The sequence below is a fragment of the Pocillopora damicornis genome, chromosome 1 (assembly GCF_964200805.1).
Source record: "Pocillopora damicornis chromosome 1, jaPocDami1.2, whole genome shotgun sequence".
Classification (NCBI taxonomy): Eukaryota; Metazoa; Cnidaria; class Anthozoa; order Scleractinia; family Pocilloporidae; genus Pocillopora; species Pocillopora damicornis.
In genome coordinates this window covers 40,690,573-40,716,289 of record NC_142670.1, presented here as the reverse complement: position 1 = coordinate 40,716,289, position 25,717 = coordinate 40,690,573, and the positions used below count along the sequence as shown (strand labels likewise).

General features: G+C 39.0%; 1 protein-coding gene and 1 pseudogene across 3 annotated transcripts; one reads left to right on the top strand and one right to left on the bottom strand.

Moving 5' to 3' along the window:
• The first annotated feature begins 511 nt into the window (after window positions 1-511).
• Window positions 512-21,852, top strand: LOC113667930 (uncharacterized). Of its 3 annotated transcripts, none has more exons than XM_089196674.1 (37): window positions 512-1,076; window positions 2,868-3,039; window positions 3,542-3,779; window positions 4,179-4,373; window positions 4,617-4,721; window positions 5,143-5,247; window positions 5,450-5,618; window positions 5,921-6,048; window positions 6,302-6,409; window positions 6,632-6,672; window positions 7,104-7,269; window positions 7,637-7,791; window positions 8,180-8,306; window positions 8,972-9,169; window positions 9,403-9,584; window positions 9,888-10,116; window positions 10,354-10,434; window positions 10,675-10,782; window positions 11,006-11,046; window positions 11,486-11,651; window positions 12,017-12,171; window positions 12,551-12,677; window positions 13,342-13,539; window positions 14,219-14,400; window positions 14,714-14,942; window positions 15,177-15,257; window positions 15,490-15,597; window positions 15,816-15,856; window positions 16,289-16,454; window positions 16,836-16,990; window positions 17,350-17,476; window positions 18,125-18,322; window positions 18,789-18,970; window positions 19,208-19,529; window positions 19,969-20,206; window positions 20,490-20,555; window positions 21,316-21,852. In XM_089196674.1, the coding sequence occupies exons 1-37, from the start codon at window positions 845-847 to the stop codon at window positions 21,543-21,545; spliced, it is 5,751 nt and encodes a 1,916-aa protein (XP_089052800.1). In that variant the 5' UTR covers window positions 512-844; the 3' UTR covers window positions 21,546-21,852. The 3 variants fall into 3 exon arrangements, with proteins under 3 accessions (XP_089052800.1, XP_089052797.1, XP_089052805.1); XM_089196671.1 differs by having other exon boundaries at window positions 19,966-20,206; window positions 21,316-21,739; XM_089196679.1 differs by lacking the exon at window positions 15,177-15,257 and having other exon boundaries at window positions 19,966-20,206; window positions 21,316-21,739.
• Window positions 21,853-22,037: 185 nt separating this feature from the next.
• LOC149053885 (uncharacterized) lies at window positions 22,038-24,906 on the bottom strand (annotated as a pseudogene).
• Between the last annotated feature and the right edge of the window lie 811 nt (window positions 24,907-25,717).

Sequence of the window (25,717 nt, the reverse complement as noted above, 5' to 3'; positions counted from 1 at the left end):
TAGCTAGGTCGTTGAGCTAGGTCGTTGAGCAAGGGACCACAAATACAATGGAAAATTTTCTTCTAGTTACGTAAAATAGAATTAAAGCAGGTTTAGCAGGTACAAAATGGGCCGCAATCAAATGTATCAATCAGCTTTCAGGATTTTATGACAGATCTCTATTATTTTCCTCCTTTATTCCTCTTCAGTGTTTTGCTTTTTTATTTTTGGTTTATTATTCTGGGAACTGTAAAGCAAACGACTCTCCTTACTCTGTAGATTTCTTCGCTGAATTCGTCTTAGAGCAGCGGAGGTAAAATGTTTTTCACTATACCCAACATTCACGCACTGCTCTTTAAATAAATATCGTCATCAACACAAATTGTATTCATCAATCTCTATCTGTTTCTTCATGTCCACTCCTAATCCTCACTTGGATTCTCAGAAATTACCATAACATGAACTATTAGGTAACGCAACTTTTAGTTAACCAATAATGTGTCCTGAATGATGTGTTGGGGAATCCCCGACGAATGCGGTGATGAATTGCGAATTCTAGGAAAAATATGCTGTGTTAGCATTAGCATTCTATCGCCAACGAAGCATTTTCTTTACAGCCCCAATCGGCAACTGTTCTCACCAATACATCTTGATTAATTTTAGAATTGAGAAGGGAACTTGTTAGCTTTGTGTAAAACCGGCAGAAGAGTATTGAATCGCAGTCATCCATCGGCTAGCTCACCAGACAGGAATATTTCTGATGCATAATATATGCTTTTCCGTTGTTTAAGAAAAGACGAGATCTCGAGAAGCTTACATCAGATCTAGTCGGTATAAATGTGATAAGGAAAATCCTGGTATAACTATGGCAACAAATCTTCTAGGCACCCGAGTTGTTCGTGGTCAAGATTGGACATGGGGAGACCAAGATGGCGGAGAAGGTTCTGTAGGTACAGTAGTTCAAGTCGGAAAAGACAAGAAGTCGCCTGTGACAGCACAGCTTGTTTACGTACAGTGGGATTGTGGAGGGAAGCACGAATACAGGGCTGGAATCGAAAGGAAACACGATCTTCGAGTTTTTAGTCTCACAAATGGCGGTGAGTGACGATTTGAGTTTCTTGCTATTTATCTTAATTTAAACGGAAATATCTGCCCAGACTCATCCAAACAACTCTAGCTGAATATTATATTCCTTAAAGAGGATAAACTGCAATCTCAGCACTTTTGTTAGGCAAGCAAATGATGCAAAAATTTCAATCAAATCGATTTAAACACATTAATACGAGGTTTAGAAACCATGCGGACTGACAATTGACACGGATAAATCATTGGATTTTCAACTGGAGTTGAAGTCCGTGACAATCCTAACCAAAATGAAAACAACGATCCTCGTTTCAAATTTTTATACCTTCTCATTAAAAGCTTCCCTTGCAAAATTTTAGGTCGTCAAACTTTTCGATGGACACTTTGTCTTTTATAAATACACACGGTTTTTTATATGACTTGCGATGTGTACCATTACTTCATAATATGCAGATTTTTCATTTATCAGCTTGCTCATTAAGTGAAAGTGGATATGTTACAGCGTGAATCTGTTGTATCCCAAAAAGTGCATTCAGTTTCCCACAAACCCAGAGCTATATTTTTAAGTCAGACAGCAAGTTATTGAAAACGTTTGTTGTAAAATGACCTCGAAAGACCTTTGTTCTGATATATTAAGTCTTCCTTGTTTTCCGAGAATTTCAACCTATTATCAACTTATTGTCAACCTATTATTGATTTATAAATAAAGGGGTAAGTTTCTAAAGACACTGTGGTGCTGCGTCGGTGGGAGAGTATAGCAGGTAATTTAGTGTTAACAACTGGGTTGAAAACCTAATTTACGTTTTCAACCCAGTTGTTAACACTAAATTACCTATTATTGATTTAGGCGGCTTAACAACCCCAGGAGAGAAAAACAAAAAATGTAAAAAGGTTTCCCTTTACATTTGATGCGTTCACAACAACACTTCCGGCTCAGTCTCAAACATTATCGGTTCATGCGCGAATCTCTCTCTTGCCGTTAGAAAAAAGGTTTTGTAACATAGATCAGTAAACGTCTAGTCTGCATTCTTTGAGATGTCAATCAACGCTTCCCAAGCTCCCCTCCCCCTCCTCTGAAAAAGAAAGGTGTGGGAGGTAGAGAATCCAGTGACGTTATCAAACAAACTAGGAGGGAGACTAATAAACAGCTCCATATCATAATATGCTCATGTGCAAACTCTGCAAAGCTACGGGCCAACTTGTCCTTTACACATCATGTTAGTAGAATTCATCGTACAAACTCGTGTAGCCACCAAACATCTTTTGCAATTTCTGTTAGTCGTCAGAACATATGGGGCTGTTTTTGAAAACCAGTGGAACATTTCCGGCATTTTCGGAAATCTTAGTGTTTTGTTTAGCTAAGTCAGACATAGAAGGATGTGTACCAGTGGAACATTTCCGTTATTTTCGGAAATATTTTTGTTTTATTCAACGAAGTCAGACAGAGAAGGATATTGTGTATCAGGGACTAAACTGCATGTGGTGCCAAGAACAACTGTGAATCTATGAATATCATATATTTAAACCACAGATTAATAAATAAAGAAAAAAGTGGTGATCGTAATTGTGAACACTTCTTAGGCAGCAGTGAGAATAAAGACTGGGAAACATTCAAACCTGTAGGTCATGGATTCAACTCCCGCACAGAGCTAAATTTTTTCCAGTCCCTCTTTTCACTGCTGCTTAAGTAGCGATAATCGCTGCGAAGATTACTCTCATCTTCATTTGTGATGTCGAGGCATAACTCTTCACTCCTAAACGTAAGGTATCTCTCTATTTCATATTCTGGTTACCTCTTCTATTAGACGCGAAACATCTATTTACTAGCTGCGATGGTTGTAAAGAAGATCCTATCATTGGACTGCGCTGGCACTGTTTAGATTGTCCCAACTATGATCTGTGTAGCAAGTGTTACATGAACGATGTCCATGATGTCAATCATCGCTTTGAAAGATTCGACAAGAGTCGCGTCAAAGGGTAAGTTATCAAAGAAACAGGTCAGCGGCCTGTGCGTCCACGTAAACCCATCGATGTCAAAAATGTTCCATTGTCTTAAACCAAATTTAACTTTAATATCTTTTGCCAAAGAAGTAAAACGTTATTTGCCATCAGAACTAATACGTCTTACTCAATAACATTGCATTATCTATTAAGTTTGGTTTCTTCCTCTCTTGTTGTACTTTTCTTTTTGATGAAAATTGACTTCAAATGAAAAAGGATCAGCTTCAAGACGTCACGGTTCCTGTAGCGGTTCAGCCTCTAGACTCTAATAGGGATTTAACAATGATTCTTTTGAATAATTTTTTACTTCAATTTAACAACATTTTTGTCAGCAACTAAATACTTCTAGGTTTATTTTATTGTTCGTAGCTACATTTTATATTTGTCACCAGTGGAAGAAAACAACAGAATATCGACTGATATTCTCTTGAAGAGTATTGATGAATTATATATTTAATTGCGTCATGCAAATTTACAGCATCCCCGTTGGCAAAAGGCAAGGCGCCACTAAGATTGAAGCCCGCGGAATGTTTAAGGGAGCAAAAGTAACCAGAGGACCAGACTGGGAATGGAAGGAACAGGATAACCAATCTCCTATGGAGGGCGAGGTTACTGAGGTCACCAGCTGGAGTGACGAGACTAATAATGATGCTGTGCGAGTGAACTGGAACATAGGACCGACGGGTAACATTTATAGATTGGGAACAAATGGAAAGGTGACGTAGGCTAATGAATTATTGCTTTATTATTATTGTCATCAGTAACATTATAATTATTATTATTATTATTATTATCATCAGTTTTACAATGATAATAATAATAATAGTTAATAGTAGCAGTAGTAGTTGTGAAATAATTTTTTTTTTAATCATAAACAGGGATCCAATTCATTAAAGTTGTTCCTGTTGACTTTCTCAGTACTATATCTTGAGAATGATTTCATCTTTGGCACTCCACTATTTTACATCTCGAACATCTCCTTACGCCATTTCAAGCACTCTAGAGCTTAATTCAACAACAACTTGAGACTAGGTCACTTTGAAAAACTCTTGCAGTCAAAAAAATCCCACACATTGGATACCTAGTCTTTACCTCTATTTCCTTCGAACTGGCAGGTTGACCTCAAGTGCACTTTGCCAGCTGTTGGAGGATATTATTACAAAGATCATTTACCGCCGCTCACAGTGCAGATAATAAAATCCAAAAGTGGGTTTATGAGTGGTGACAAAGTCTACCTTCAGAAGCTTGCGATAGGAAAGCTTCAGGAGTTATCCGCTGGTCATGGGGAATGGAACGCAGACATGGAAAGGGTTCGTTTGGGACTTGCTTTCACAAACTCATAACACTATCTAAAACTCTTAAAAACATTTAGTGTCCAACCCTAATTTGAGGCCCTGAAAGTCTCAGTATTCAATTCCCAATAAGGAGATATTAGCCCTCCCCTCTGAGTGTACAATATCCTTAGTCTAGTTCATATCCTCTTAGATTTAAACCAATTCAGTGAAATGTCGTTGACAACTCGCACTTTAGAAACAATTCACTTATATCCACAGTATATTGGAAAAATCGGAGTCGTGCAGGATTTCACAACCAATGGTGACGTTGTCGTTGAGTATCGCGACGTAAGATGGCGTTACAATCCAGCAGTTTTGTCAAAGGTAATGCTAACGCAATCATTTGTCTCGCCAAGAGCTTCTTCAAATGAGTTAACTATATTTGTGTTATGAAGTAGCCCTAATTTTTTCTTTGACTGTCATAAACATTGGCATCAGGTATGTTAGAACGAGTGGCTTAGATCTTGGATGATCAAGAAATATCCTACAGAAGTTACTTATGTCAAAATTTATATGGTTCGTTCAAAGTTAAAACACTGACGATGTGTTAAATTTCTGACGGCACACAATAAACGCCATGTGATTACTGATAATTTAAAGCATCGCCATTCGATTAACTGGCCAACAGGAATTACTGATATGGAGTGGGACAGGAAACACTCCAAGAGTTAGCTAAAGGACATTCCAGTGTCGTATCACTTTATATATATATATATATATATACATATAATTTTTCTTTACCCAGATTCAAAAATTTAAGCAAGGCGATGAAGTCGTAGTTAAAAGTGATGAGAACTTAGTCAAAGAGCTCCAAAAAGAACATGGAGGATGGCACGAGTCTATGATATCAGTAAGTTTAATTTTTTTTTTTAATTTTCTTCTTCGCAAACTCCTGTGTGCATGTGCGGAAGCTAAAAATGTAAACTAAAAGAAGTTAAAAAAGTAAACAATACACGCCACTAATCTGGAGCCAATTATATATGTATTTCAAAAAGCTATTGGAGAATAAACAGTTTTAAACAAGATAATATCTTACCTTATTCCATTTGTAGATCCTTGGTCGTACTGGAAAGGTGTTGGAAGTTGATAGTGATGGTGATATTTTAGTGTCAGTAGAAGGCACCAGATGGATGTTAAGCCCAGCTGCTGTGACTTCTGTCACTGACCCAGACCTCCAGCAGTCAACAGAGGCTTGTGACATGGGCAGCGAAGATCCCTTAGGTACAAAGTTAGGGTACAATCGTATTGAGAGCGTTAGTAAAAATGGCCAATCTAGAAGAGTAAAACCTTTGAATCGCATGGAAACGTCAGTGACTAGGACGTAAGTGATTTGAGCTATGCATCTGATTGGCTAAGATGAAAGCAAGAGTTTTCTCGACCACTCACAAAGCGAGATAAACAATTCAATGTCATCTATGTCACTCAATCGAAAACTGCTCTGAGAAACAAGAAGACAAATTTCTTTAAAGCACAGATCATAAGTGTAGTTTTCTTCACAATTACTGTTGTATGTTTTTCTCCAGGGCTTTTCAGTCTCTTTAGAGACTTACTACGTCAAGCTCATGAACAGGAGGCTCACGGCCTTGTGAATGCTGCGCAAAGCAACAACCTCTCAAGACTCATTGAGATCTTGGATGCTAACCCAGAACGGGTAACTTTTTTCTTTCATTCTTTACTTTTGCAGATGGCATTTGCAAGTCTGAAAAACTTCTGAAATCAAGGCAATACGATAAATACAAACATAAGATGAGAACTGTGTAATTTAGGTTTTAGTAAACAAAGATACCGAAAACGATAAAATTTATCAATGTAATATCAGTTCACGATTTAGAATCAAATTTGATTTTGGTAGCGTTTTAGAAATTTGAAATGATCAAGGCTTTGTATCTTTTTGTTCTACACAGATTGACGAGCTGGAGGGTGGTCACACTGCTCTTCATGTTGCATGTCACCAGGGGCATTGTGAAATCATCAGAGAATTGGTTGAGAGAGGAGCCAACATGGACATACTGGTGGGTAATAATTTTTTTAATTTTTGTCTTATTATTACTGTTATTTTTTGCTCCGTTCAAATTACTGTAACTGCTAGTGCTACACAAGGAGGAAAACCATCAACCAACCAACCATCGTCGTTGTCGTCGCATGATCGACAAGCTTAAATCATTATTTTGACATACTAAGTGTTCAGGAGAGGAACCTACTTATTCATACACTTTTATGTACTTAAAATACAGGATAATCAGGGATACACAGCCATGCATCACTCTACTTACCAGTAAGTTGAGTAATTTTAAGTAAGCTGGTCAAACTTATAATTCGATTCAGAGCTTTTGTTTTGCTTTCATTCGCCAAGCGATTGTTTTCGCAAACTTGAGCTATCCTCTTAGTCAATTGAATAATAATAAAAAACCAAGAACTAAAACCACTGAATAACTTTTGGTATGCTTGAATTCGACAGCATGTGATTGTTCTTCGTGTTCATTCATCCGCTAAGTTATTTTTGCATGTCTAGACTTGCTTAGCTTTTTTTTTATGACTCTTGCAGGAGCCAATGCAAAACATCTGCATGTTATTGTTCATATATTTCTTCCTTTATGACAGTCACGTGAATATTCCTAGGAAAGCAGCATAAGTAACCTCTTAAGTTAAAGTGAAATGCAAAAATGCCCAATGTTTTGTTGAACTTATATCCTCGTGATCATTCAGAGACGAAAGCGGTGAAGCATTGAAACTGTTACTGGAGAAAGGCTTTGACCCAAATGTTCAACACAGAAGTAATAAGAGCACACCCTTACATTTGGCTGTGAAAAGGAAAAACGAAACGGCAGTACAGATCCTGACACAGTGCCCCGAGTGTGACGTCAATCTACAGGTTTGTTGGTTCCTTTGAAGATACCAGTTCTCCTGAGAATACAAACTCCTGATGCTTTCTCGACTGTTTGACCATTTCAGCAAACATTGCACATATTATTAAGACGCATTTCGTTGTAAAATCTAAAACTACATAGCTCTTTACTTATTTTTAAACGATACATGAAAAGTCTATGACCTGCCGTTGGAAAGTCTTAAGACTCAACTGTTTTGGCTGCGGCACTGGACCATTTGACGTTTGCAACCATTCTTGATGTTTTCATCCCAATATTTTGGTGCTCAAATACACTGCTACCCAAGCTGCCAGTCGATAAAACAAAGTCGAAAGGCACCACGTGACTCCTGACATTACGCTTGACCATTTTCAGGACGAGGCAGGTGATACCCCTCTCCATGATGCCATCCGAGCAGAACACCACAGCATGGTGGATATGCTGTTAGAGTGTCCAAGAATTTGTTACACTCTTTGTAACGGAAAAGGTTTCAATTATCTTCAACACGCTGTTTTGAAAGGAGATAAACGGTAACTATGCCAAAAATAATTACATCACTACTGAGTTAGACAGCTTAATCAGAGTAAGGGTACTATAGCTTTTCAGATCCTTGGCATCGGATGGATCAACAGTACCCAGACCCAAGGCATAGTTTTCAACTAATCGTCGCAGTTTTTGAGACACCTGGGCCTAGGCTTATACGCAAACCAAGGTCGAACATGAAGCTCATTATCTTCCTGATTGCTAGGGTCGTTGGTCATCACTTGGGCTGGTTTTCATGTAATTTGGACAATTGGGGCGATGAGTGATCAAGAAGAAACGAGACCAAACATTAGTTACAAAATTACTTTAATGCTGTTACCAACATTCGCTTTGACATTCAATACAACATAATTCTACTGTGTCATTTATTCACAGCGCCGTGGAAAAAGTTTTTGCCAAAACCGGGAATTCTTTGAATGTTGTTAAAAATGATGGGTTTACGACCCTTCATATTGCAGCAATTAATGATCATCGTGAGATAGCTAACATCCTTTTAAAGAAGGTAATTTTATAGAAAAATGATTTTAACGAATTTTCCCCGTTTAATTATCTTTTTTTTTTTCGCGTGCAAGACTCCCTCTGTGGTTAATTTAACCGCTTGACAGATTTAAAAGAATGTCGTATGTGTTTAATCTTGGAATGGAATATGACTTTCTGCGTGTGGTTAGCTGGGATATTCAACACTACTATTCTCCAATTGGAAAAACTACGAAAACAAAACGCTGTCATTTACTATAACGATCAGTTCACTGCAAATAATTGATTGCTACAAGGCTTACGTAGAGGTTTAATTTACTCTGGACAGGTGCTCCATACCAACGAACCGATATCCTTGTTTCTCGTACGTTGTTAAACCACCCTTCTGTGAGTGAGATGCTACTCCATCATTGTATATCCCACGAAATTCCGTCAGGATGTCCTCTCCTGGGCAAGGAAAGGGCTAACGAAAATTTCCTGCTATAGAACATAACACAGTGACCTAGGCAGATCCTATTGGTAAACAACCCCGGTCTGGAGTCTACGTTGCGAACCGTCAGGCCATTGCGTATTCTTTTTATTGACAACCTCACCAAAAGTTTATAAAAACTTTCGAACAATGAATCTGAATCTGATAATTCAATCCGATAAAGATATTTTGATAGTGAGAGTATATTTTTTCTCTAACAGCCGGGGTGTGAGGTCGATGCTCTGACCGCTAAAAATCAATCGGCTCTTCATTTAGCCGCCAATGAAGGGTACTCAGTCATGGTAGGGATATTGTTGGACCATGGAGCCAGTGTGAATGCGGTGGATGATGACGGAGATACAGCGCTTCACATCACTTTAATAAAGGAACACGTTTTTCAGAGAAATCCGGAAGTAATGGTAAATAAGTAGCGTCATAAAATACCGTGCTATGAGCCTGTTCATGGCGTTTAATCAGTAAAAGAAGCTCGATAGTAAACAGCGCTGTAGTCGCGGAGGGGTGAAGGGGTCAGGTCACGTCTACCATGGCTATTTCACCCTTCCGCTACTATGACGCCTTTGGCCACTACGCTCTGTTATACTAACTGAACACTTGAAACAGGCCAACAAGAAATAGATTTGTTTTATTTTAGCCTGGTCTGGAGTTACTACTTGGTGTACGAAAGAGCAGTGTGCCCTTTGTTGCTGTTTCACGCTGCTTGTTAAGCTATGGAGCTGACGTGTTGAAAGTCAATGGCTCTGGGGAAACACCGCTGGACAGATGTCGAGGATCAGAAGTTGAGCAACTCATTCGGAAGATTGCAGCCTGTGGAGGGTATTCAAATGCTTTTGTGATACCTGTACACCTTTCTATGTTAAAGTAGAGCGGATTCTCGCTTCCAAAACACCTACATTCGGATGAAATTTTATCCTGGCAACACAACATTTTTGATCACGCCAAACAGATTCCCCGCGTGGTCTTGGTTTCTCTTGCCTGAATCGAAGGCACATCACTAATAGGGGGACATTAAAATATTCAGTCCGAAGAATACCACCTGAATTAGGGCCTTTTTAGTGCATGTGGAAATTGCTTTTACATGATGTCCAAGTAAAATGAATCTTTGTTTATCAACTGTAGAGCTACAAACAACAAGAAAGTTCCAAGTTTTGGGTCCTCGAGCGGGTCGCAAACCGAACCCGAGTTGGGCGATGCTTCATCTTCAGCACGTGCGGTGACACAGACAGATGAGACTGAAAAAGATCATGGAATTCAAACAGATAAAATTGGTAGCACAGATGAGGCAGAAGATGCGTTTTTAAGGGACGTAATAAAGGACTTGTGCAGAGGAGATCGAGAAGACATTAGGGTAAGCGAAACAAATGAAGGTGTATCACAGGAAAAAGCCATTGTAAAAAATATACGTTCTAGAGGAAAACACATTATGTCGCGTTAGAAGTTCAAAAGGAGTTCTAAAGCACTGTAGCTGTGCCATTTTGTATCAGTATTGAAAAAACTGCAACGAGGACGATCCTACTACGTTTAGTTGTCTTTCTGTAACAACCACACTTTAACAGGTCTGACGCACACATTCGTTCATTAATAGGCGGACATCGACCTCGTGAATGCTGCGAGAAGTAACAACCTCTCAAGAGTCAAGGAAATCTTGGATGCTAAACCAGAATGGGTACCTTTTTTTCTTTCATTCCTTTTACTTTTGCGGATAGTATTTGCAAGGCTGAAAAAAATTTCTTAAACTAAGGTAATATGATAAATACGAGCGTAAGTAGAGAACTGCGTAACTTAGGGTCAGTAAACAGTGATAACTAAAGGTATATTTTTTAAGACTTCTAGAATCAAATTTGTACTTGGTGGCGTTTAAAAAGAATTGATATGATAAAGGGTTTGTGTTTTTTGTTCTGCACAGATTGATAAGCTAGTGGGTGGTCACACAGCTCTCCATGTAGCATGTCGCCAGGGGCATTGTGACATCATTGCAGAATTGCTTGAGAGAGGAGCTAACATGGATATACTGGTGGGTAACAAGAGTTTTTATTCAATACAGTGCTTTTAAACATCACGGTTATTTTTTACCCCATTCAAATGATTGTAATTGTTAGTGCTGCTCGAGAAGGATAACAAAGAGACACATGATCCACGAGCTTAGGTTGTTATTTGATAGCCTCGTATTCTATTTATCTTAGTGTTTGAGGAGTAGAACCTCCTTTTTCATACACTTTTATTTACTCATAACACAGGATAATCAGGGATACACAGCCATGCATCACTCTACTTATCAGTAAGTTGACATATAAAAGCTTGTCAAAATTATAATTCGATTCAGAGATTACTTTAATTTTCCTTTCCTTCGCCAAACGATTGCTTTCGAATACTTTAGCCATCCTCTCCAATTGAATAGAAAAACAAAGAACGAAAACCACTGAAAACGAAGTAACTCTTGTTGTGCTTAAATTCGACAGCATGTGATTGTTCCCCATGTTCATTCATCCGCTAAGATATTATTACATGTTCTGACTGGCTCTGATTGCTTAGCTTTTGTTTTTACGACTCTTGCAGGAGCCAACACAAAACATCTGCATGTTATTGTTCATATATTTCTTCCTTTATAACAGTCACGCAAATATTGTTAGGAAAGCAGAATAAGTAACTTCTTAAGTTAAACTAAAATGCATAAATGCCCGATGTTTTGTCGAACTTATATCCTCGTCATCATTCAGAGACGAAAGCGGTGAAGCACTGAAACTGTTACTGGAGAGAGGTTTTGACCCAAATGTTCAACACAGAAGTAATAAGAGCACACCCTTACATTTGGCTGTGAAAAGGAAAAACGAAACGGCAGTACAGATCCTGACAAAGTGCCCTGAGTGTGACGTCAATCTACAGGTTTGTTGGTTCCTTTGAAGATACCAGTTCTCCTGAGAATACAAGTTCCTAATGTTTTCTCGACTGTTTGACTAACTCAGCAAACATTGCACATATTATTAAGACGCATTTCGTTGTAAAATCTAAAACTACATTGCCCTTTGTTTATTTTAAACGTACATAAAAAGTCTATGTCCTGCCGTTGGAAAGTCTTAAGACTCAACTGTTTTGGCTGCGGCACTGGACCATTTGACGTTTGCAACCATTCTTGATGTTTTCATTCCACCGTTTTCGAGCTCAAATACACTGCTACCCAAGCTGCCAGTCGATAAAACAAAGTCGAAAGGCACCACGTGACTCCTGACATTACGCTTGACCATTTTCAGGACGAGGCAGGTGATACCCCTCTCCATGATGCCATCCTTGCAGAACACCACAGCATGGTGGATATGCTGTTAGAGTGTCCAAGAATTTGTTACACTCTTTGTAACGGAAAAGGTTTCAATTATCTTCAACACGCTGTTTTGAAAGGAGATAAACGGTAACTATGCCAAAAATAATTACAGCACTACTCAGTTAGACAGCTTAATCAGAGTAAAGGTACAACAGCTTAATACCCAAATCTAAGGCATAGTTGTCAACTAATCGTCGCAGTTTTTGAGACATCTGAGTCATACTTGTGGTCATAGGGAATCTAGACTTATATGCAAACTAAGGTCGAACATGAAGTTCATGATCTTCCTGATAGTTAGGGTCGTTGGTCATCACTTGGCCCGGTGTTCATGTAATTTGGACAATTGGGGCTATGAGTGACCAGGAGGAAACTAGAATAAATCCCAGTTACAAGATTTCTTAAATTTTGTCACCTATATTCGCTTTGACATTCAGTATAACATAAATCTGTTGTTATTTATTTACAGCGCCGTGGAAAGAGTTTTTGCCAAAACCGGGAATTCCTTGAATGTTGTCAAAAATGATGGGTTCACGACCCTTCATATTGCAGCAATTAATGATCATCGTGAGATAGCTAAGATCCTTTTAAAGAAGGTAATTTTTATAGAAAAAATATTACCCACTTCTCTCCGGTTTCTTTTTAAATCTCAATTTCTTTTCGCGTGCAAGACTGCTTGTGTATAGTTAAACCGCTTTAACAGATTTGAAAGAATGTCGTATGTGTTCAATCTCTGAACGGAATATGACTTTTTGCATGCGGTTAGCTGGCATATTGAACAGTACTGTTACGTCCCATTGGAAAAACTAGGAAAACATAACACCGCCTTTTACAACAACGGTCAGTTCACTGCAAACAATTGATTGCTACAAGACTTATGTATAGGTTTTTAGACTGGAGAAGTGATCCATACCAACAAACCGATATCCTTGTTTCCCGCACATTTCATCACCAATGTTTCCTGTTTGAGATGCTACTCCATTATTGTATGACTTTCAGTCGGGATGTCCTTTTCTGGGCAGAGAAAGGGGCTATCGACAATTTCCTGCCATAGAACATAACAAAGTGACCCAGGCAGATCCTTGTGGTAAACAACCCGGGTCTGGAGTCTACACTGCTAACCGTTGCTAACCGTCAGACCACTGCGTATTCTTGTTATCGACAACTTCCACAAAAGTTTACAAAAGCTTTTGAATAATGAATCTGAATTCTTGCCGATAAAGATAACTCGATAATAAAAGGATATTTTTTATCAAACAGCCGGGGTGTGAGGTCGATGCTGTAACCTCTCACAATCATTCGGCACTTCATTTAGCCGCCAGTAAAGGGCACTCAGTCATGGCAGGGATGTTGTTGGATCATGGAGCTAATGTGAATGCGGTAGATGATGACGGAGATACGGCGCTTCATATCACTTTAATGAAGGAACACGTACTAAAGAGAAATCCGGCAGAAATGGTAAATAAGTAGTTTCATAAAATACCGTGCTGTGTCTGTTCATGGCGTTCAGTCTGTAAAATGAAGCTCCATAGTAAACAGCGCTGTAGTCGCGGAGGAGTGAAGGGGTCAGGTCACGTACACCTTAGCCAGTTCACTCCTCCGCTAAAAAGACACTTTAGGCCATTATGCTCTGTTTTACCAAATGAACGCTTGGAACAGGCCAACAAGATGTCGAAGGGGACATTGTATATTTTATCTCCCTTTTTCTCCCCTCCAATGTAAGAGGATTAGCAATGTAAAATAATCATAACATGGATGGTTATGCATATGTCCTTGCTTTTACCAGGACGTTTAAAGCTAACTCCAATAATAACTCAGGTGTTGTCCACATCCATAGACAATGATATTGTTGGGAAGTAAAGTTAGTGTTATTTTCTTTCCTCAAGCGATGCTGCCGTCTTATTTCGTCAACCCAATTAAAAGAGGAACGTAGTAGATAGACAAATAATTTCTACCATCAACCACACCCTTTGAGAATCGTCCTCCCACTTAACTTTGCTATGACCTCGATGTAGTATAATGATCTCAAATAGGTTCTCACACTGCCTGCAATAAGCACAACTGATGTAAAGGTAATCAGTTGGTGCCTTGTTAGTGTCTTTGGCCTTCTACACGAAATAGCGTTGTTTTATTTTAGCCGGGGCTAGAGTTACTACTTGGTGAACGAAAGAGCAGTGCGTCCTTTGTCGCAGTCTCACGCTGCTTGTTAAGCTATGGAGCTGACGTGTTGAAAGTCAATGGCTCTGGGGAAACACCGCTGGACAGATGTCGAGGATCAGAAGTTGAGCAACTCATTCGGAAGATTGCAGCCGGTGGAGGGTATCCAAATGCTTCTGTGTATTTTTTGATACCTGTACACCTTTCTATATTAAAGTAGAGCGGATTCTCGCTTCCATAACACCTACATTCGGAGGAAATTTTTATTCTGGTAACACAAAATTATTGATCACGGCAAACAGATTCCCCGCGTGGTCTTTGTATCTCTTGTCTGAATCGAAGGCACATTACTTATAAAGGGACACTCAAATATCCAGTCCGAAGGATGCCCTCTGAATTAGGGCCTGTTTAGTGCATGTGGGAATTGCTTTTACATGATATCTAAATAAAATGATACTTTGCTTATCAACTGTAGGACTACAGACAACAAGAAAGTTCCAAGTTTTGGGTCCTCGAGCGGGTCGCAGACCAAACCTGAATTAAGCGATCCTTCATTTTCAGCCAGTGCAGCGACACTGACAGAGGAAACTGAAAATGAAGATAAAAATCAAACAGATAGAATGGGTAGCACAGATGAGACAGAAGATACGTTTTTAAGAGGCGTAATAAGGGACTTGTGCAGAGGAAATCAAGAAGACATTAGGGTAGGCGAAACAGCTGAAGGTGTATCACAGGGAAAAGCCCCTAAGGAAAATATACGGTCCAGAGGAAAACACATTGTGTTGCGTTAAAAGCTCAAAAGGAGTTCTACAGCACTGTAGTTGTACCATTTTGTATCAGTAAGGAAACTACAGCGAGGATGATCCTAATACGTCTAGTTGTCTTTTTGTGACAACCATGCTATAAGAGGTCTGACATGCTCATTCGTTCATTAATAGGCGGACATCGGCCTCGTAAATGCTGCACAAAACAACAACCTCTCGAGAGTCAAGGAAATCTTGGATTCTAACCCAGAGCAGGTACCTTTTTTCTTTCATTTCTTTTACTTTTACAGATTGTATTTACAAACGTTTTATACAATCAAGACAATATGATAAATACGAGCATAAGAAGGGAATTGCGTAACTTGGGTTTTATTAAACAGTGATAACTAAAAGGATATTTTTTCTAAACTTCTAGAATCAAATTTGAATTTGGCAGCGTTTAAGAAAATATGACCTGATTAAATGTTTGTGTCTTCGTTCTGCACAGATTGATAAGTTAGTGGGTGGTCACTCAGCTCTCCATGTAGCATGTCACCAGGGGCATTGTGACATCATTAGAGAATTGCTTGAGAGAGGAGCTAACATGGATATACTGGTGAGTAACAAAAGTTTTTATTCAGTCCAGTACTTTTAACAATCACCGTTATTTTGTTCAAATTACTTAAATTTTTAGTGCTGGTTGAGGAGGATAACAAAGAGACACACGATTGACAAGATTAGGTCATTATTTTAACATGATTATATTCTACAAATCATAGTGTTTCAGATGAGTAGCCTTCTTAATCATACACTTTAATTTTTCTCAAAATACAGGATAATCAGGGATACACAGCCATGCATCACTCCACTTATCAGTAAGATGACCGAATTATGATTGTTATGTTAAATAATCTGCGAAACTGAGAAATCTAAGATTGCTTTAGTTTTTCTTTCCTTCTCGATGCGATTACTTTCGAAATCTTCAGCTACCCTGTCAACCAATCGATTAAAAAAATAACACCTACGGCAGTGAAAGTAACTTTTGCGCAGACTGCTTTCTATAGCATGTGTTTGTTGTTGTTATTGTTTATTTATCCATCAAGATAATCAGCTTTGTTCTGAGTGGCTCTGATTGCTTTTGCTTTGGTTTAATGACAACCTAACGCTTATCATTTGCATGTTATGGTTCATATTTTGTTGTTGTTGTTGCTGTTGTTGTTGTTTTTTTTTTTTTATTATGACACAGGAAAGCAGAATTAGAAACTCCCTATATTAATGAAGAATTTCTAAAATACTTGATCATTCAGAGACGAAAGCGGTGAAGCATTGAAACTGTTACTGGAGAAAGGTTTTGATCCAAATGTTCAACACAGAAGTAATAGGAGCACACCCTTACATTTGGCCGTGAAAAGGAAAAACGAAACGGCAGTACAGATCCTGACTCAGTGCCCCGAGTGTGACGTCAATCTGAAGGTTCGTGGGTCCTTTGAAGATATCAGTTTTCCCGGGAATACAAATTCCTGATGCATTCTAGACTGTCCCAATAAACTCAGCAAGCATTGCATATATTATAAGATACATGTCTTAGTCAAATTAAAACATTGTTCGAGTGTTTTTTTTTTTTGTCTTAAATGAACTTGAAAAATCTCTAATCGGTTAGTAGAATGGCTAAGACGTCTAATTTTTTTCGGCTTTGCTCAAATTCAAATATCTATGCGATGGAGTATTATGACATTTGATCCAATTTGTATATATATTCATCCTATCGTTTTTGTAATAAAATATACTGCTACCTAAGCTGCCCGTCGAATGGTACCAGGTTACTCCCAATATCACGCTTTGACTCATTTTCAGGACGAGACAGGTGAGGCCCCTCTCCATCATGCCATCCTTCTACAACACCACAGCATGGTGGATATGCTGTTGGACTGCCCAAGAGTTTGTGTCACTCTTTATAACGGAAAAGGTTTCAATTATCTTCAACTCGCTGTTTTGAAAGGAGATAAACGGTAACTATGCCAAAAATGATTACATCACGACTCAGTTAGACAGCTTAAATCAGAGTAAGGGTACGCTGAATGATGTACCCACATGAAAAGCCTACTTTTCAACTGATCGTGACAATTTTCGAGACGACTGCAGCTGGGACATACTTGCAGTCGTAAGAAAGCTAAGCTTGTGTGACTCAGGCTCAACTGGAAGTTCATGCTCTTCCAGATCGTTGGTCGTTGGCAATTGGAGCGATCTGAGTGGTCAGAGGGGGAAAACCAGACCAAATCTCAGTTACAAAATAATTGTTGTGCTGTTACCTAAGTTAATCGCTTTCACATCTATTGTATCCTAAATCCTTTTTCTCATTTATTTGCAGCGCCGTGGAAAGAATTTTTGCTACAACCGGAAATTCCTTGAATGTTGTCAAAAATGATGGGTTTACGACCCTTCATATTGCAGCAATTAGTGATCACCTTGAAATAGCTAAGATCCTCTTAGAGAAGGTAATATCATCTATTTTTGTCACCGATTTTTTTTTTCGTGCAAGACTTGTTGTGTGATTTAAATTGTCGTTAAGAGATTTCAATTACTGTCGCTTGTGTTCAATCCAATAGGGAGTACGACTTTTTGCCTGTGGTCATGTTGGGATGATAACCACAAAATAATTGTTACTATTACACCTATTCTCTCTCTCCGTACAAACTAGGAACAAGAGTTGACCCCTAAGGTCAGCGGTTCACTGCAAATAATTGATTGCTATAAGGCTTACGTGTAAGTTTTGCACTGGCCTAGTGGTTTATACCACCAAACTGATATCCTTCTTTGCCGGGCATTGTTAAAACAGTTTTTTTCTGTTTGAGATACAACTCCATCATTGTATATCCCATGAAATTTCGTCAAGATGTTCTCTCCTGGCCAGAGGGAGGCGCTAATGAAAGTTTCCTGTTATAGAAGACAACACAGTGACTCAGGCAGATTTAAATGGCAAACAACCCGGGTCTGAAGTCCAGACTGCTAACCATCAGGCCACTGCCTATTCTTGTTATCGACATTTTTTACAAAAGTTTACAAAATATTTCAAGTAATGAATCTAAATGCTTACTGATAAGGTAGATTAACGATGAGGAGACAATTTTTTTTTTATCTAACAGCCGGGATGTGAGGTCGATGCTGCAACTGCTGAAAATCAATCGGCACTTCATTTAGCTGCCGATAAAGGACACTCGGTCATGGTGGAACTGTTGCTGGACCACGGAGCCAACGTGAATGCAGTGGATAGTGACGGAGATACGGCGCTTCATATCGCTTTAATGAAGGAACACACACTACAGAGAAATATGGGATTTATGGTAAATAAGTTCATAAAGTTTAACATGTCGACCTTTTTCTACCTTTTAGCGTGAGAAGTTAAGTAATGCAAAATGATCACGAAATGATTTGGATGGTTATGCATGTGTCGTCATTCTGATGTTTAAAGGCATCTCCAAAGTTAGCTTTTGTTTTGTTCACATCGTTTTGGACAGATACTGTTGTGAAGTAAAATCACTGCAATTTTTTTCTTCAAGCGATGTGGCTGCTTGACTTCGTAAAACTGACCAAGTAAGGAACGTAGATAAGCAAAGAATTTCTACCACTTACCACACCCTGAATCGTCCGCCCGGTTAAGTTTGCTTTGATCTCACTTTAATGCACCGATCTCAAAAGGGTTCTCCCACTGCTTGCAATAAGAACAGTTGATGTAAAGGGAAAGGTGATCAGTTGGTTCTTTGTCAGTGTCTTTGGCCTTCTACATGGAATAGTACTGTTTTATTTCAGCCTGGTCTGGAGTTACTACTTGGTGTACGAAATAGCAGTGCGTCCGTTGTCGCTATGTCACGCTGCTTGTTAAGCTATGGAGCTGACGTGCTGAAAGTCAATGGCTCAGGGAAAACACCGCTAGACATATGTCGAGGATCAGAAGTTGAGCAACTTATTCGGAAGATTGCGGCCGGTGGAGGGTATTCAAATGCTTTTGTGTATTTTTTAAATATTTGTATACCTCGCTTCCAAAACATTTATATTCCGATGACGTTTTTATCCTGGCCACGACTAAGAACATTCTCCGCGTAGTCCCCGTATCTCTTGCCTGAATTTATTCCAAAGGATTTCTAATGAAGGAAGGCTGTTTCAACGTGGAAATTCCTGTCATACATATGATACTTAACTAAAAATTATACTTTGCTTAACAACTGTAGGACGACACGCAATAAGAAAGTTCCAAGTTTTGGGTCCTCGAGCGAGTCGCGAACCAAACCTGAGTCAGAGGATGCTTCATCTTCAGCAAGTGCGGCGACTGTGGCAAGCGAAACTGAAAAAGGTGATGAAAATCAAACAGACAGTACGAATAACACAGATGAGGCAGAAGAAACGTTTTTACAGCGCGTAATAAGTGACTTAACAGAGGAGATGTCAGACGAGATGGAGAGCGAAGATGTTCAAGAAGGCGTCACAGCTGAAAGTGTATCAGAGAAACCAGCCCTGGTGCAAAATATAATGATGGAAGATACATTGTGTCAGGTGAAAAGTTCATGCCAAGTTTTAAAAGCACTCTTGTGGTACTATTTCATGCCAGTAAAGAGAAATTACAACGGGGATCATCCTTAGATGTGTATTCTGGAAGCACCATAAGAAGTCTGACGCCCCCAATCACTTATTGCTTTCAAACCTTCTGTTGACGTTTTTCATCTGTATTAATTATGACGATGGTTTTCTCCGATACTGTACATAATAGTGTCAAAGTATTTGAAGTCTTCTATTTTAGACGGTACGGTTGTAAGTGGTTTTAGTGGCGTTGATCATTCAAAATTCTCTTTCGAAGATATCTCTCTGCTCTAAAAAAAATGGCTAGTTACTTGACTAAAAATTCTCCATTAGGACTCTCTTTTTGGTATAAACTCTCTTCAACCCATGTTTATCAAAGAAGTTGAGGATATTTTTTGTTGTTGTTTACAAGGAGAATGTGGTGTTGGAAATGACTAATAAAGTTGAAGTGGAAACCTGGGCCCTAGACATCTCAAACGATAGTGCTGTCCAACCTGCTGAAATGGTAGAGAATAACACCGACACCAAAATGGGTGACAGTGAGGGCCCACCATCACAAACCTCTGATGATCAAAAAGTGCTGTGTTACATATGTGAGGAGACTGAGGCTGTTGTTGCATTCAAACCCTGTGGCCACACTGTTGTGTGCATAGGTAGCTCTACTTTTTGTTTTAGTTGTTGTTCTTTGTTCTGCGTTAATCGCTCAAATGTTAAGTGAGCATAGTCTCCAAGTTTGAAATCATTCAAGCGTCGTTCATAGAAAATTGCCTCGAAAAAGAAAGCGACTTTGAAATACCTGTTTCCTTGAGAAGACAATCGCGAAAAGGTAAGAAGGATTCAAGGAGGAACGACCATGATTAAGTGTGGAGAACATTAACACAGTTTGAAAAAGGAATCTTGATCTTGGTATTTATTAACGTAATAATCCGTTTGCAGAATGTGCAGCCCGATTAAAGAGATGTTTGGAATGTAAAACACCTATTTCTGGTAAAGGAACGAGAGGTAACTTGCACAAATTTTAATTTTTCTAGTCTTTGGATGTTGTCCTTCGCTGGCGAGGTGAGGCCGATGTAGCAAAAACTAAACTTTCAATCTTTTGACGATTCACGGCATATCATCTTGATGATGACGTGGATAGGCGAAAGCTTGAAATTTTAATATCTACTCCTAACAGAGAAGAGACGGGGTAATTTGAGTTGATATCGTAAATTGGCCACCGTAAAGATTTTTAAAGCTGACGTTTCCAGCGTTAGCGAAGGGCTAACGACAGTTTCTTTAGAAAAATACCCCCTTTAGAGGAGAGACTGGTCTTACTTAAACTTTATTATTAAACCTTCATTTTCGTATTCAAGCTTGCTATTCCTTTCACTTTTCCCCTGAATTGTCCGAAAGCAACAAGTTATTATTACTAAAAAGATACTGTTGATGATAACAATAATAATGATGATGATGATAATAACAATAACAAGGAAAATAATTATAATAATAACAGTAGTAAAGGTATTCAATGAGGGATCCAAACTCGCTAGGGCGGTTTTCAGCTGGGCCCTCAAATGATATGTCGGGTAATCTTAGGTTTTTGATTCTTAACCAGTTTTTCATGTTTGTTGAATTTCATTTTTATTTCATTTTGATTTTTCTGAGCTTTCGCAAATATCCAAATTTTGAGAGAAAGGGAAAAATACTATCGTTATTTGGTTTGTCTTTGGAGAAATTGGCTGAAAATATTATTGAGTTCAGTTCGCTCCAACTCTCTTCGCAGATGGTAACCCAATCATTGGAATTAACAACAAGTCCTTGGTCTCGCAATATCAGCAACTTGAAGCAAAGTTGCGAAAATTGGAGGAATCTGTTGTGTGTTGTATTTGTGTGGAAAGGAAGAAGGACATCATTTTCCGTTGTGGTCACGGCGCATGTCAGTTTTGTGTAAAGCAGCTTAGTGTCTGCCATATTTGCCAGAAGCCCATCGAGATGAAAATCCAAACATTTTAATTATGTGTGGTGACACGCCGGCTTTTTTTTTTTAAACACAATGTACACAATCTACACTATCTATCGATACGCCACGAAAGCTCGTTCGATGAACAACCACTGCTGAGTGAAATCAGTCTTTTTCCGTGTTCTGCATTATTTAAGATTTACATCAAAGGTTAACGAAATAAGAATAAAAGCGATTCATTTTGTGAGCTTCTCGAGAAGAAATCGAGTCAATTCAGGCCAAATATTCATGGTCCAAAATATTTAAAGTTTTCCAGGGAACGAAGGAATATATTTATGAATCAAAAGAGTTCAAACTGAATAATTTAGTGTTATCAATTGAGTTGAAACGTTAATTAGCCACCGTAAAGATTTTAAAGACTGACGTTTAGAGCGTTAGCCCTTCGTCAGAACGATTGGAGGAATTGTGGGTTATGTGTGGGTTTATGTGCAGAAAATGGAGCTACGCTACTGGTGGTAAAATGGTGACGAGAAAACAAGAATAAATTAGTTGAATGAAAAGCACTCGTTGATACTGTAGAGATTAAGATTGCAGATTTGGAAGGTAAATTTTCATTCTAGGTTTTTGCGGCTTTCCGAACTGCCTAGATATAGGGAAAGACTGCAAACTCTCATATGCTATTCGCGACTGGTTTGGATACGTCCTTGTCACTTCTTTCTACGTCGCGAAGGTGTTCTCCGGAATCGTTTACCTAGTCGTCTTCCTATTTTACCAATGTATGACTTTTTGCAAAAAATGCAAGTTATGCGTTAAATTACATTGGCGGAGGTGCACGTAAAGTGATCAGTGATCTTAATGGATCTCTTGGGTTCCGACATTTTCTCTACGTTATGAATGAAAGGACAAGTTCTGCATCGTCAGCGCATTTGAAAGTTCCAGATTGGTCATTGGTTTGAAATGAACTTCTGACTAGGAGGTTGCCCATGACTTTGTCACTTTTGTGTGAAATTAGTGGAGGTTGCAAAAAGATATTACAGTCGAACCTCGATTATCCGGACTTTTCGATTATCCTGACTTTTTCTCTTGTCCCGTTTTTTCATGAATATTAATGACCTTAGATGTTAAAAACTTTAGGAGGTAATAAAATTCAGAAATTATGTTAAAAGTCAGGAAAATTGTGTTTAAAACAGCGCATTACACGCTCCGCTTTCGAAAGATCGAGCGCTCGGAGACAAAAAGAGACAAGAAGCCTTCTAATGCGTTCAGCTGAATTTTGATTGGTTCAGTATTGTTTTGTTGCTAAGGGAATGTCATGCTTGATCAGTTCGATGAGCGTGGGTTATGTAAACACACGAGACGATCATATCAACAACAACAACAACATACTTTATTGACTTTCCCCAAGGGGGCTTTTCAAAGACAATGTTATAAAAATGATCCTATTACAATTAAAAATCCTATTTACAATTAAAAATGTTTTAAAATCTGAATGTTCTAAAAGAAAAATGAAAGCATACAAATATATAAAATTACAACTCTGTGAGTAATTTGGTCCTTAAACGTTTTTTAAAAACCTTAACGGAGTTGCACAGTTTTAAGGAATTATCCAAGGAGTTCCATAAGTTTACAGTTCTATAGAAAAATGTTCTCTGACCGCTAGCTGTTCTAAAGAATGGAATTTGCAAAAGCTGCGAATTTCTGGTGCTACGTCGACTAACCTCGGCGCGCTTTATGAATTTTGATGAGAGGTAATCTGGAGCCTGACCAGTCATGCATCTGAAGGCCGTAGTAGCGTTCCGGTAGTAAAGCTGGCTTTGAACTGTAAGCCAATTTAGTTCCTTGCGAATTGGTGTAACGTGGTCAAATTTACGCGCACCGCTAACAATGCGGCATGCGAAGTTCTGCACCGCCTGTAACTTGTCAACATTACATTTTGAGGTATTTGACCAAACATTGGAACAATGAAATAACCTGCTGAAACTAAGGAATTAATAATCATCAAAAGTGTACGTTTGTCGAAAACATGCTTGACACGGTTTATTTGGCCGAGGCGGGACATGCACGAGGAAGCGGTCTTAATTATGTGTTCATCGTAAGTTAAATTAGAATCTAAAATCACACCAAGGTCTTTGGCGGTGTCTGCGGGGACGATGTCCTCACCCATAATGGAAAGGGAGCGAAATTGCAATTTTGCACGCATCTGCCTGCTGCCAAATATCATCAGCTTGGTTTTGCCAGGGTTAAGTAACAATTGGTTGTTAGAACACCATTCTCCTATTTTAAACAAGTCGTCTTCCAAATCAGCAATTGCATCCAGGTTGTCTTTAAGTTCGAAGGAAGTGATGAGTTTCGTATCATCTACATAACTCTGAGTGCTGCATTTCTGTGGGAAATATATATCCCAATGGTCTCATTGATATTCATATTTTCGATTGTCCGGACTCTCGATTATCCGGACTATTTACCCTAGTCCCACTGAGTCCGGATAATCGAGGTTCGACTGTACCAGTCTCTGAGTCGTTTTGTAGTAATTGAAAGTTTGTTTTGGGGTTGATATGTGAGGGTGAATGGAATGCCATCAGCGTTTTCCTTCTCAGCTGTTTGAAGTGCTTACTGTCGATCAATTTGTTGAGCACAGTGGTGGCCCGCTTAAAAGATAGAAACAGGAAAGCCACGTTTAGCGAAAATTTGGCACATTGCCACTGATTTTTCGGAAAGATCAGAGTCGTCACTGCATAAACGACGAAGTCTGAGAAACTGTGGAAAAGGTATGGAATTCTTGACATGTGATGGAGGCGATGATGAATACAACAAGTAACTACGTGAGTCTGAAGGTTTGTAGTAAACGCTAGTGCATAAACCGTTGCCTTTAATACAAATTTTGATGCCTAGAAAAGCCGAAGAAGTGTTGGAAATTTCCCAGGTATGTTTAATTACCAGGTGAAAGGAATTGACAGCGGTTATAAATTAATTGAGCTCCTCTCAGGTAGAGGAGGTAGCGCCGAGGTAGTCGTCAATGTAACGGCCGTAGAGTTCAGGTTTGGGGCCGTGGTATTGACTTAAAAAATTGGTGTTCGCAAAAGATTGGCGTAGCTGGATCCCATTTTAGTGCTCGTGGCTACGCCATTAGTTTTATTATAGTAGTTGCTATCGAATGAAAAGCAATTTAGTGAAAGTACTAGTTCGGCTGGAAGGAGTAGTGTTTCAGAGCTAACTTCCTCAACAGTGTGTTAATCAAAAAAATGTTTGAGGCCCCGGAGTCTTTCGTCGTTGGGAATGACAGTTTGAAGAGGTGTAATATACATAATAAAAATAAGGTTGTTTTGGCCAAGGAAATTTAAAGTCACGAAAAATCTAAAGTGCGTGTTGGTGGTCCTTAATGTAAGACGGTAAAGTTTTGACGATAGGTGCCATAATAATATCGTCATAACTTTATCATCTTTGACTGTGCTCTGGTCGACTCATTTTTCGGTAACCCTCATTGCTTTATTCTTAACCACAAACATGATAAATTCTCAACAGGTTTCAAACAGGTTTCGTTTGCTGACGATGAAAATGGCGTTAACAACGACAATTATACGGGAGCTATGCCGGATGGAAAGTTGACCAAAAACATGTTAATCGAGTACTGCTGCCGCACGGATGGGCACGCCGAAAACGACATCATCCTTCCTACAGACACGCTGTACTTGTTGTTTAAATCGAACTCTCATCAGTGTCAGTAGTTACAAGGAATACGTTGGAAGGAGGAATGGTTCCAATGGGATGATGAATACTGGTCTTTCTCTAGAAACGGAAAACCGGGATCTGTTCCGTATGAGGAAGTCGGAAGAAATATCAAGTCGTATTATTGTTATTATTACCAATAAACTGTATCGAGGCTCCTTGCTCGAGAATTGTTGTTATTGAATCATAAAGATGAGCAGAAATACGTCATCTACTGGTGTCTTAATTGGTTTAAAACCTGCCGTAGAAGAAGAGTTTTTATAGGGTTTAAGGAAGCTCCGCCTTATATGACAGGTGGTTTGTAAGTAAAAACGAAAAAAGCGTCGCCTTGAAAGCGAAACTAGAGCGTCCCAAAAAGGGGTTTGATGTAGGATCCGACTGGGGTGGCGCCAAATAAAAGATACGTGTATTTCGTGGGCCGGTAAAACTTTTTAAAACATTTAGCTTTGGTCGTTAACAGCGACATACCCTTCGTTCTGAAACTTCGGCGTTCTTTGAG